This window comes from Vicugna pacos, chromosome 16 (genome assembly GCF_048564905.1).
Source record: "Vicugna pacos chromosome 16, VicPac4, whole genome shotgun sequence".
NCBI classification, from domain to species: Eukaryota; Metazoa; Chordata; class Mammalia; order Artiodactyla; family Camelidae; genus Vicugna; species Vicugna pacos.
In genome coordinates this window covers 47,391,972-47,404,149 of record NC_133002.1, presented here as the reverse complement: position 1 = coordinate 47,404,149, position 12,178 = coordinate 47,391,972, and the positions used below count along the sequence as shown (strand labels likewise).

Genomic DNA, 12,178 nt, shown 5'->3' with positions numbered 1-12,178 from the left:
ACACTGGGCGGGGGTGGGAGAAAGATCCCTAAGGAAATCATTGCTAGGGTTAGTCTGGTGGTGCAGGCAGCTCTATGGAGGGAGGGCGGAATGCAGATCCATCAGTGTGTGTACTTATCATAAAGACACAGAGGCCTGTGGGCCCACTACATTTTGGGGATAAACAAGTATTCAGCTTGGCTGGAGCTCAGAGTCAAGAGTTGGGGGACCGGTGAGAAATGAGACTAGAGGTTGGCAGAAAGCAGCCATAGTAGAGTGGGTACTAAGGGGCATCAGAGGGCAGGGAAGCAGCGAGTGACCAGCACACACCATTGCTGAAACCTCCTGTTGGGGGTGGTGGAGGGTGGGTAGGGAGGGACACAGTGTCTGAAGGCATGGAGACCAGCTGGTCTGACAGGAGTCAGGACAGGACAGAGAGGCCTGAAGGGATGAAAGGCATTTGCAATGGGAGCCGGAAAGGAAGAGACCAACCCAACATGAAATCAAGGAAGTAAAAACTGCAGGTCCTAGTGCTCTAGTGAATGTGGGCAGTGAGAGTGAGTGAAAATTCAAGACTGACTTCCAGGTGTGGGTGCCTGGGGCACTCGGAGTGACTTTCTCTTAGACCCAGGATGAGGAGCAGTTGGTCTCGGTGGAGAGCAGTTGGTTAGTTCAGTTTGAGTGGCCTGGAGTCTGAAGCACACGCAGTGCACCAGAAGGAGACAGGGCATGGCTGGTTGGAAACGGGCAATGTGGAAAGGGAAGTGACCATTTAGGATTCCCTCCTGTGGTGGCTGCTGAAGGCCTGCGGGCAGTACTACAGGAAAGATCTAAGGGCTGAGGCTTGAAGGAAGAACCAAGGTGGAGGCTGAGAAGGAACATTCAGAGAGGCAGGAGGAAAACTGAAGGGAGGTGTGTGTCCTAAGAGGGAGGAGGAAAAGGCAGTAGCGACAGACACCCGCAGAGGCTCAGTCAGGTCACAGAACGTCTGTTAGACAGGAGGTGAGGGTGAGTGTGCCGAGAAGGTGTGTGGAGCCAAGGGGTAGGAGCCAGGCGCAGGAGGTGAGGAGTAGGCATGGGTGGGCGATGAGAAACGGGCAGAGAATGCAGACGGGGAGTCTGCTGAGGTTCAGGGTCAGTCGGAGCTGATGCCCACAGGCAGTGGCAGACTCCTGCCTGCTTGGCTGGATTTCTCACTTAATTCTCACCCCACTTAGTATCAGTCCCCCAATGTATAGATAAGGAAACTGGCCCAAGTTTACAAAGCAAGTTGGGAATGAAGGACAGGAGAAAGCGAGGGTAACACCTGGAAGGGAAGCTTCCTCTGCCATCTCATTTGTTTGTTTTTGTTTTGCTTGTTCATGGGAGAAACTCAATGTGGAATCAAAATACTAAAAGGGGCTGGTTTTAAGGGAACCCCCCAGTCACTGCTTTCATAGCGCTCTTAGGAGTAAAGCCCTTTGCTCCTTAGAGCCGGGAGCTGTCCTTCCTCTGAGCACGGGCTTTGGGGCGACAGCCAGCAGTGGTGGCAGAGGGCTCTTAACAGCATTGTTGGGATGGAAGTAACTAGGATTACCCTAGTTTTTCAGGGTGTAGATAGGGGTGAGGGGAAAAAAGGCTGTCGCCCAGAGATGGTTGGCCCCTCTCCCCACTGGCCGCACCCATGAGGCCTGAGCTGTTTGCACTTTACCAGCTGGCCCGCCTCTCCTGCCCTCATGTGGTTTCTCAAGATAGTTCTTTCTGGTTTCTTTTGGGGGTGAAGTCATGTAAGTCTTGAAAGAAACTGGTGAAAAACAGACTCTGACCTGTGGGCAGGGCAGGCTGCGGTGGCCCCCTGGGCAGCAGCCTTCTGTCCCCCCACCCCCCGGGTTGTGCACTGGGCCATGTAGGGAGGCCTCGGGAGGGGAACTGCCTCCTGACCTTCGGTGGAGGAGTGAGAGGCGGAGAAATGCACCTGGTGTTCCCGGAACAGCCAGGTGTTCTTCCCCGGCTGTGCTTGGAGCAGTCCTGAGAGTGAGCTCCTGGACGCTCCTTCTAGCCCTTCCTCTTTACTCTGGAAATAATTTTTGATGTTGAAAGGAAAACTGGAAGAAAGGGAGTGTGAGGAAAACAGAAACACAAAACAGTACATGTTTTGATTGGTATTTGTCTGTTCAAGTAGGAATTTGTAAAACTTTTTTTGCCAGGACGTCCCTGTGGAATCTTCTAAGAAGTCTCAAAAGTAAAAGGAGGTTATCTTGCTCCCAACATGTCGTAAAAATAAGTGGCTGCAGAAGTTTAGTTGTCTCCAAGTAGTTTCCAGCCTGGTGGCCTGTCCCCTGAGGCGCAGCCCAGGGAAAAGCCTGTCCTGGCCTCATGACTTGTTCGGAGCAGAGAGCTTTTCTCTCGGGCACCTTCAGGTGGAGGTCAGCTCCAGCAGGCGCTGCCCGACAGCCGTGTTCTACCTGGGCATGCACTCCACTCCTGAGCTGACTGCCTAGCAGGGAGAAAAACCAAATGTGTTGAGAAGAGTCTTATTGAGATGTAGTTTGTTCAGATGTAGTATATTGAGAGGAACGGGGTATCTCACCTGGGGGCTAAGCTGGGCAGGATTTAGGGGATGGCATAGCTGAAATCCCCACCAGGATTAGGCCCAGGGGTCTCCTGGCACATGTAGCCTTTAGCACCAGCGCTCAGATCCCTGCCCACTCCCCTCCCAACCTTATATCTCCTCTCTGGTTTCCTTACATGACAGTTTGACTTTGGGGACACCATGGTCCACCAGGCCATCCACACCATCGAGTACTGCCTGGGCTGCATCTCCAACACCGCCTCCTACCTGCGGCTCTGGGCCCTCAGCCTCGCTCATGCACGTGAGTGTCTTCTCTCAGCTCGAAAACTGTTTTTCCCCCTCTCTGGGCACTCCCTCAGGTGGGGGGCTTAATGAGAGTGGGAATTACATAAAGGCTCCAGAATTACTCAGACTCCTGAAACCAGGGAAAATGACATCCAGGTGGGAGGATCCACACTTTGGCCGGGTTAGCTGGTGAGGTCGCAGGAAGCCGGGGAGAGGGGGGTGGGCAGGAACACGCAGGGGAGGGATGGCAAGGCCCGCAGCACCTCTTGCCCAGCTGAACGCACTGTGTCTCTCCCCATCCCCCAGAGCTGTCTGAGGTGCTTTGGACCATGGTGATCCACATCGGCCTGAGCGTGAAGAGCTTAGCAGGGGGGTTGGCGCTGTTCTTCATCTTCGCCGCCTTCGCCACCCTGACCGTGGCCATCCTCCTGATCATGGAGGGCCTCTCAGCCTTTCTCCATGCACTGCGCTTACACTGGTGAGGGGCAGCATGGGGCCAGGGGGTGGGGACATGTCCTTAGCTGCACTGAAGGCAGTTTTACTCCTGCCTGGAGTCCAGAGACACTGGGAAGTGTCTGCTTTCACATCCTTACACCCAAGGACCTACTTGGTAGCGAGCCTTGGGAAATGTCACAGACACGCACAGCTCACTTTCATAGCCTCCAGAGAGGATTGTCTGGTGAGTGTTGTCAGGGTCCCTCTCCCTGTCTGCTGCTTTTGTCGGTGCTCTTGATTATGACTTAGAAGATCTGCTGGGGTTTTATTTTTTTGTTTGCTGGGGGTTTTTGTTTGTTTGGGGGCTTTTTGCACTGGCATATAACTCTCTCTTGTGTTCAGAGCAATGGAAGCAGCCCTGGAATAGAGTCTAAGCCCAGGAAAGCGCTAGCGCACACTGTGCCCTAGTCTGTCCTCCTCGTTCTGTCCTCGCGCCAGTGTCTCTGGGCAGCCCCGCGGCAGCTCTGTGTGGGTAAGGGGATTCCTGGCTCCTTAGTATGTAGCTTGGTACATTGAAGCAGCATCTTCACAGGGAAGGTTTTGGATTTACTTGTTTTCTTGAATGTAGTTTGTGGCTTTTAATGGTACTGCATGGAGATAGCTCTGTCCCAGGGATAGAGAGAACTGGGGTCTGGTCTGGACTGCGACCATGACCTCAAAGTAAAGTTGCCAGATTTGGCAAGGAAAATTACAGAGCACTCAGTTAAATTTGGATTTCAGATAAACAATGAATAATTTTTTTTTAGTGTTGAGTATTTCCCAATGTACATGGAACATATTTATACTAAAAATTGGGCATCCTGTACTTTATCTCACTACCCTGCCTCAAACCCTATTTCTAAGTCTCTGTTTCCTCCTTTACACTGTGATCCCCTCTCTCTTTTTGGGTCCAGTGGCTCTGGAAGCTCTAGATCCTCTCCCCAAAGAAACACCCGACCGTATGTGCACACATAGTTTTACCAGTTTAGGGGCTCACAAACCCACTGACCCTGCCTCAGGAATCCCCAGACAGGATGAGCTGTGGTGTTAATGATCTCAAGGTCAGAAGAGGGCTGTCTCTTTCCATCACTTCTCCAAACCAGTAGAAAATAAAAATCTGAACCTGAGAAATCTCTTCCCCACTCCCCTTATCTTTGATTTTTCTCCTAGGTTGGTGACAGCTAGCCTGCTCAAAAGATTCTGCTGTTTGTTGCTCTAAATTATAGAGGGGAAAAGTGAGGCATGTAAGGGCAAGATGCAGCCCAGACTTACTCTTCCCTCAAAAGCTCCTTTAAGAAATCCGACCTGCCCCGTCAGTACACATCGCCCTCTCTGGCCGGCTCCGCCTCCTGCCCCTCCTCCCCCCAGCTGTTGTTTACTGGCGAGCCAGGACTTAGCAGCGATGCGAGGCTCTGCTGCTGGCGTGCTACCTGCTCTCAGCTTATCAGCCCACTCTCCCCAGCACACTTCCTCAGCCACTTGGTGTGCTGGACCATCTGTGCTGCCAGCCTCTGGTGACTCACTTTTTCCTGCCCTCTTGGCTTCCTTCCTTTCCTGTTCTCTTCTCCGTCACCCAAGCCCCTAGCTTGAGGGAACAGTGACACCCCACCTTGATTCCAGCCCCGGGGAGGGACTGCTGCCTCCTTCCTGGGTGGGTGGGTAGCAGTCAAGGAGCCGGACCAGAACTGTCAGGGCCATGAGCCAGGCCCACCATGGCGCAAGGAAGGCTGCCTGGGCTTGGGCCCGGTCTCCAGAGTAAGCTGAGGCAGTTGGGAAGTCGTGTACTGTTGCCAGAAGGATTACTTCTTCCTCAGGCTGACCCGTGGCCTTCGAGTGAAGGTGTCTTCCCACGTCCTCATGAATGAGCTCGAGGAAGTGACAAGTGGTGAGAGAGCAGGCTTCAGAACTAGGCAACCCGAGTTTGAATTCCAGTTCTGCTGGGCACTGGCTAGGGGACCCTGAGGAAAGCACTTAACTTCTCAGAACCTCACTTTCTCGTGTGTGAAAAGAGGATAACGTCCACATGACAGGGTTGTTGTGATTAAATATGAAATAATGCAATATCGAGTGACTGTCACATTGCCCTATAAACTAGGTTCAAGTGCAGGTGGCGGCTGCCCTGCGGAGAGGGCATCTCGTTGAGGTCTCCCATAAGGAAACTGCTTCCAGGCTTTTTAGAGAGAAGGGAGACCCCAGGGGGAGGTGCCTGATACCCATCTGAATACCTCTCAGATGAAGTTTGCAAGGAACAGGCTAATCAAACATACTGTACCCGCAGGGCTGTTGTTGTTTGGTAGTGGAAATACTGGGTAGAATAGAAAAAGTAGTGAAAACTTTGTACTGCTCTCAGAATCCCATCATTGGAGGCTTATTTGGAGCATCTCCCCTACCACTAAAAAAAAAAACAGTGAATGAAATTGGTGTTCATGCACCCCCTCCTGGCCGAATGTGGATGTGCTTTGAGGATTCCTGGCTCTTCCCAGTCCAGCAGGACTGCAGGAATGCTGAGTTGTGGCCACCCTGTGAGGGGTGGGAACAGCTGGTCCCACTGAAAATGGCTGCAGGGACATTGCTGCTGTTTTTCCCGGCATTCACCCTGAGCATCTTTGTACCTGCCACTTTACCCCTGGTGTTCAGCTGGGGTTTCTTGATTCTGATGCAGGGGCTGTCCCATTGGTGAGGACAAGAAGAAAAACATTTGATTCGATAACAAAGATAAACCCTGACTCTGAGGTTCATGTAGGGTCACAAGGAGGCAGGTGACATATTTGGAAACAGCGGTGAGCACATTCACGCACCAGCCTGCTACTTCTGTCTCCTCCTGAGTTACATCTGTCTCTCTCTCTTCCTCCCTCCGACAGTGTGAAGTGTGCTTGGCCTTCTTGCCAACCACAATGAGATGTCTTTTCTTCCTCAGAAAAGGAAAAGGCAGGAGTATGATTTGTGGTTTTAACTGTGGGTACCAAACTGATTTTAACAGAAAGACTGAGGCCCCGTGGAACCTACTCCCTTGTTACCCAGCAGACTCCAGTTGGACACACACAGGCTGGTGGCTAAAGGGGACCGGTGTGCTGTAAGGAATGCCATAGAGCCACAGCAGGACATGGCGGGGTAGTGGGGGAATGGCTGCCTAAGGAGAAGGGGGACACCTGAAAGGTAGCCCTGGGCTGACCTCAGCGCCCCAGCCCATGCATGGGCCCTCAGCCACTGTGTGTCCCAGGCCCTGCCCTGTTCAGAGAGTGACAGGCAGGGCCAGAGGAGCAGCTGGGCCTAGAACCGTCTTACTAAAACTGCCTCCCCTTGCCATCCCACAGGAAAGGTAAGAGGCCCAAACTCCTTCTCCGTTCATTCACTCAAGAAAACTAGGTTTCTGTCACGTAGCAGGAGTACTCTCTCCGTGGACTCCCAGTCAGTCCTTCTGGGTCACTGGAAGGGGTGACACAGAACCCATCTGCCTGCCTGCAGCTCTCCTCCCATCTGTTGAACGCTGAGGTGCATTCTAGTGGCTTGGGGCAGGGCCCTGGAGGCGACTGGGCAGAGCCCCTCAAGAAGGAAGAAGTCACAGGGCAGCCAGCGGGGCCCTGCCCGCCCCGGCACAGAGAACTTCATGTTTGTACTTTCTCAGGAAGCACACATTTCCCTCGCTGGGAGGGAGGAGCAGGCGGGGAGCCCAACAGGGAAATTGCTCTCCAGCTTTGTTCTAGGAGGCTGGAGTGAGCATGGTTGAGAAGGGAGGCAAAGTCCGTCTGACCCTGAGATACCCAAGATGTCCCTAGTGGTGGCCACCCTCGGTCCCTAACCTCGAGGAGCAGCTGGTGGGAGAGGTGGTATCAGGTGGTGTGTCAGAGGGTCCTCCCATCTCCTCACACAGCAGAACTAATGTGCCCCCAACCCCCTGCACGTGCCCCCTGATGGAGGGGAGGCAGGTAGGGGGATGCCCAGAGAAGGGCGGTGACCCCTCAGGCATCTGAAAATGTCTGAAGCTTCCCCATTTGCCCAGTTTGGAGAGAGAGTTGTTTGTGTGATTAGCTATCCAGAAGGCGGAGTTCTGGATACTTAAGACCCGAAGGTGGCTTGCTGACCATCTGGCTGTATATTTTTGAATGAAATGAAATACCCTTGCTGTGTGTAAACACAGCCTACCCAGCATGAAGAATTCAGACCTAACAGCAGTGGATGAGAAGCAGGAACCTTCCCCTGTCCCCATTGCATCCCCCAGAGGAGGCCTCAGTAGCTGGAAGGTCTTCTTGGGGGTACTGGGACATGGGGTTGAATCCAGGTCCCCGTTTGGAATTGTTCTTGCTAGGAATCCTGTGACTGACTTCAGTGTGAAGCACCCTCTCCTGGATCCCATTTCCTCTAGGGGGCTTGGCCAAGGCACTAATTGGGAATCCTCTGCGGGCTGGGAGGCTTTGGGAGCTTGGCCCAGCCCCTGGGATGTGGGGTTGGGGAGAAGGCTGCCTGTTCCTGTGCCCACGCAGAAGATTCTGGTCACCTCTTCTCCCCCGGGGGTAGAGCTGGCAGCGCTGCGGTCAGTGTGCACAGACAGCCCCCCAGTTTTGAAGGGGCCTCTGAGGACCTCTCGGGGCCACTGGCAGACTCCGCTTTCCACCCCCTTTTCTCTAATCCGTCCCTTGGCTTGGAGGGAGGATGCCCTGGCTGAAGGCTAAGGGCTGAGTGAGGGGCGTGAAGGTGGACCACGTCCTGGAGCCCTGCCGGGCATGCCAGCTGTCACCTGCAGCCTGCACTGGCCTGCTCGGCCTGCTTCTGCAGGGCTCAGGGGCCCCCCAGGTCACACAGCACTGAATGGAAACTATTCCTCAGGGCAGCGCTCCTTGGCTATTTTATCCTCTGAATCATGCATTTTTCTGCCCATATTTGGTGGTGATTTGGTTGCTGGGCAGCCATCCAGGGCGAGCTTGCAGCCTGGCTCCGCTTACAGGCGTGTCCTCCTCTTCCTGCCCCCTCAGAGTTTGAAGGGCCCAGGGACACCATCAGGGAGGGATGCTGAGCTGCCAGGGAAGGGAGTTAAAGCTGTTTTTCCTTTCAGTCCCCAAGAGAAGAATTCTTTCTCAGATGTTTTTGTAGTTGGAGAATATTTTCGCCATTGCTTTGAGAAGACTTCCCCTTCTAACTTCTCCCTTTCCTGGGAATTTCCTCCCCTAAACTGAAAATCTCCACCAGTCACTGGCGACCCTCCCTTCTCCCTCCGCTAAGAAGAGATTAACAAATAAGAAAACAGTGGCCCCTGCCAGGGTCCCTGGCTGAGCTCACAGCCACTCAGGGGCTTCCTTGGAGGGCTGCCAGGGGCTGCCAGGAGCGGCTGCTGAGGGTCCTCTTCATTCTTGTTAGAGACCCAGACTGACAGACCGCTTTTTTGCACATGATCCTCTACAGAAAGTCTTGCATGAAGACACCCCGCTCAGCAGGACAGAGCAGGAGCTGAGGCCAACCCGTGACTGGTGTCGTGATTGGTGTCGTGCGCTCCTGCCTGGCGGGCAGGTGTCTGTCCGTGTGCTGTGGGAAGTAGGCTGGGGCCTGGGCTTCATGGGAGGCAGAGCTGCTCTCAAGCTGGTGTAGGAACCTGAGGTGTGGTTGAGCTTGGGGTCCAGGCATCTTTCTGGTGCAACCTGTGAAGTCCCAAAAGGTGTCTGTGGAATGATGACTCTCCTCTTCCCTTTCTCCAGGGTCGAGTTCCAGAATAAATTCTACAGCGGGACCGGTTTCAAGTTCTTGCCCTTCTCCTTCGAGCACATTCGGGAAGGGAAATTTGACGAGTGAGCCACTTGGGGCCTATGCGTCTGGCTGCCCCCGGCACTCCCTCCACAGTGATTAGCTGTGCTCCGCTTGCCTGTTGGTTGTGATTCCTGGGTATCAGGGCATTTGTGTCATCCCTGCCACCCTTCCCCCAGCCGCCTGTGAGTTGTTTAGACCTAGCGCTCCCTGGGTCCCCGTCACCCCAGCTTTGTGTGTTGTAGTGTAGTGATTTTCTCTAGAGAGAAGCTGGGCTCTGGCCGTCACTCACACCCACTGGGCACCAGCCTTGCCTTCCTGGCCTCCATCCAACCCTTTCCCTGCCCCCTGGTGGTAAACCAATTTGTGCATTCACACAGGAGCCCAAGGCCCTTGGAAGGAGTGCCCTCACCGTCCACACCCAGACTTTGAGCCCCCTGCTCCTGCTGCTCTTGTTACTGGTTGGGGCCGGGGGTGCCCTATAACACTCCTCACTCTTGGGTTAGCAGGAGTGGGTCCAGGAAGATGGTATTTCTGTCCTTGGTCATTCCCCACCACCCCACTACCCCTGCCCTCTGGTCTTCATCTTGCTTGTTAATCAGAAGTTCAGCTGGACCCAACTGTGCCAGGGGGCAGGGCTTCTCCCCAGCAGCCCCAAGGGTCCCAGGATATGCAACACCACATTCCTAACCCCCACCTACCCCATACTCCTCCTCCCTCCCAGAATCCCCTTCCTTTTCCCCTCCCCTTTTCACACCCAGCTAAACACACAGCTGGGAGTGACCCAAAACAGGTTTTGGTTGGCTGCTTCTCAGGCCATGCATGGGCCTTGCCACAAGCACATTCTCTGGGCAGAGGGTCCAAATGGATGCTCTTTCCTGGTGTAGACCCTGAGACCTTTCCCCATCCCCAATCATGAGTCTTGAGTGCAGAGCTGTAGTCAACGAGGATGGTTCTGCCAGCAGCCCTGGCTGCTTGAGCTAAATTAATCCTTGCACCTTCAGTGGTCAAGAGAACCCCCTAAATTGGCCGGCCCTGCCTGCTTCCCCTTCAGAACCTCCTCCCGCCCCCCCCCACCCCCTGCCCCCTGCCCCAGGCTTGTCTTACAAAGCTGCTTAGAGCTCACTGGACTCCCCTAGGCTGGGCTGCCCTGGGCGCGGCCTGCGCCCAGCTTCACTGGCCAGTGTGACCTGACCCAGACCTTATGAAGAGCCCCCTCCCATCCGGTCCCTGTGGTTTACATGATGATCTTTGCTCTGTTTACAGCGGGGTCTGAAGCAGAGTTCTTTGTCAGAAATCCTACCCAGGGCCCTTCTGTTCAGACATTCCTTTGCTGAATAAAGTGTGTTCAGACTACCAGGGAGGCTGCCTGTTGCTCAGGGCTCAGCCCTCTTGAGCCTGTCTAGTATCCCACACCCTCCACTTCCCTCTGGCAGCACTTCTGCTCTTTTTCTTTTCTCTGGTCAAAGGCCACAGCTGCTGTGGCCCTGGCCAAGCAGTGAGTTTGTGAAATTCTCACCTTATCTCAAGTTTCCCAGGCGCACTCCCTGAGCCAGGGCAGCTTTGCAGACACTACCCGTCAGGGGGAGGGGACTTGGAGATGGGCTGCATCTCCCCCTCTAGCACCACGCACCCAAACAGCCAGGGGAGGAGGGGGCTTGGGCACCTGCCCACTCACCTCCCTCTCTTCTGCAAGCATGCTGTCTAGGGCTCAGCAGCCTGGCTATTTTGAGCCCCAATGCCTTTGGCCTTGGTGCAAGTGGAGGCTCACTCAGTGTGGGCATGGTTCCTCAGGGCAGCTGGAGAACTTGAGGTGCTGAGGCAGGCAGCCCAACAGCCAACAGACTCTCCAGGCAGGCGGGGTGGGCCCAGCAGGCGCCTCCGCCCTCCTCACTGCCGTGCGAGGCATGCACCCACATTCTTTCTCAGCCCTCCCTCCCCCTGCCTCCCTCCCAGGGCCTCCAGGGCAGAGGCTGCACAGGAATTCGAGCCTGCTGCGCCAGGAGGGGCAGGAACACCCTGTTTACTCGATGTTCCTTATTCCCACTCACAATCCCCCCTTCCCTGCCACCTGCCCTGGAATAGGCTGGATGCAACAGCCAGCACTGGCTCCTCGAATAACAGTTCAGGGTGGAAATTCAGAAAATGAGCTCTTTTAGCCTCTGCTCTGTTACTGACTCAGAAAGGGAGGCCTAAAAAGAACGTTACAGCAAAGTGTGTTACAGCTCAGTGTTACAGCTCAGTTGTGACAGCAACCACGATCCAGGCGAGAGACCAAGCAGCACTGGGAGGGTTGGAGAACTCAGGTTTATTACACCAGCAGGCCCAGAGGAGTTAACATTCCAAGCTCTGGACCCTGTCTATAGGTTTACACAGACTTTTATAGGCTACCAGTCTAGACTTTGTAACATTTTGCAACATCATATGCAAATAAGGTATAACAAATGGGCCAATCAGGAGTGAACTTAGGGATCCAGCAGAATCTTAAGGGTAAGTTTCACTTTTCTAGAAGTAAGCCGTTTCAGAGTTAAGAAGCGGGATAATGCTGCTGGGCCAGGGCAACGAATGGTGCTGGCAGGAGGGTAGTGGCCCTGCCTGGGGGTCTTGCTGTCTTTTTCATGGGGCTTTCCACCTCAAGAATAGATACTTGAAATCAATAAAACAAGAGTTCAGAAATAAACTCTAACACTTACAGTTAATTGATTTTCCACAAAGGGGCCAAGATAATTGAATGGATAAAGAACAGTCTTTTCAACAAATGATATTTGTTAACACAACTGGGTATCCACATTCAAAAGAACAGATTTGGACTGTGGCCCACTATCCACAAAAATAACTCAAAATGGATCATAGAACTAATGTAAGAGAAGTCTTAGAGGAAGTCATAGGACTACATCTTCCTGACCCTGGGTTAGGCAGTGGGTTTTAGATATGACATCAGAAGCACAAGTGATTGAAAAAAAGAGATAAAAAATAAGTTGGGTTTTAGCAAAATTAAAAACTTTTGTGCTTCGAAGGACAGGGTCAAGGCAACACTCACACTGGGAGGAAATATTTGCAAATCATAAATCTAATAAGGGACTTGCGTTTAGGGTACGTAGAGAACTTGTACACAACAAGACAAATACCTGAGTTTTTAAAAGGGCAAAGGATTTG

The 12,178-nt window shown here is 53.5% G+C and overlaps 1 protein-coding gene across 4 annotated transcripts in view; it reads left to right on the top strand.

Moving 5' to 3' along the window:
* Positions 1–10,381, top strand: part of ATP6V0A1 (ATPase H+ transporting V0 subunit a1) — a 48,534-nt gene extending 38,153 nt beyond the window's left edge. For 3 of the 4 annotated variants that reach the window (XM_006199229.4, XM_006199227.4, XM_072939310.1), the window contains exons 19-21: positions 2,714–2,831; positions 3,122–3,293; positions 8,977–10,381. In XM_006199229.4, coding sequence (XP_006199291.1) covers positions 2,714–2,831; positions 3,122–3,293; positions 8,977–9,070 — 384 coding nt within the window. In that variant the 3' untranslated portion in view covers positions 9,071–10,381. Of the gene's footprint in view, positions 1–2,713; positions 2,832–3,121; positions 3,294–8,686; positions 8,953–8,976 lie in introns of those variants that run through there. The other variant, XM_072939309.1, reaches the window with a different exon arrangement.
* Positions 10,382–12,178: the final 1,797 nt, after the last annotated feature.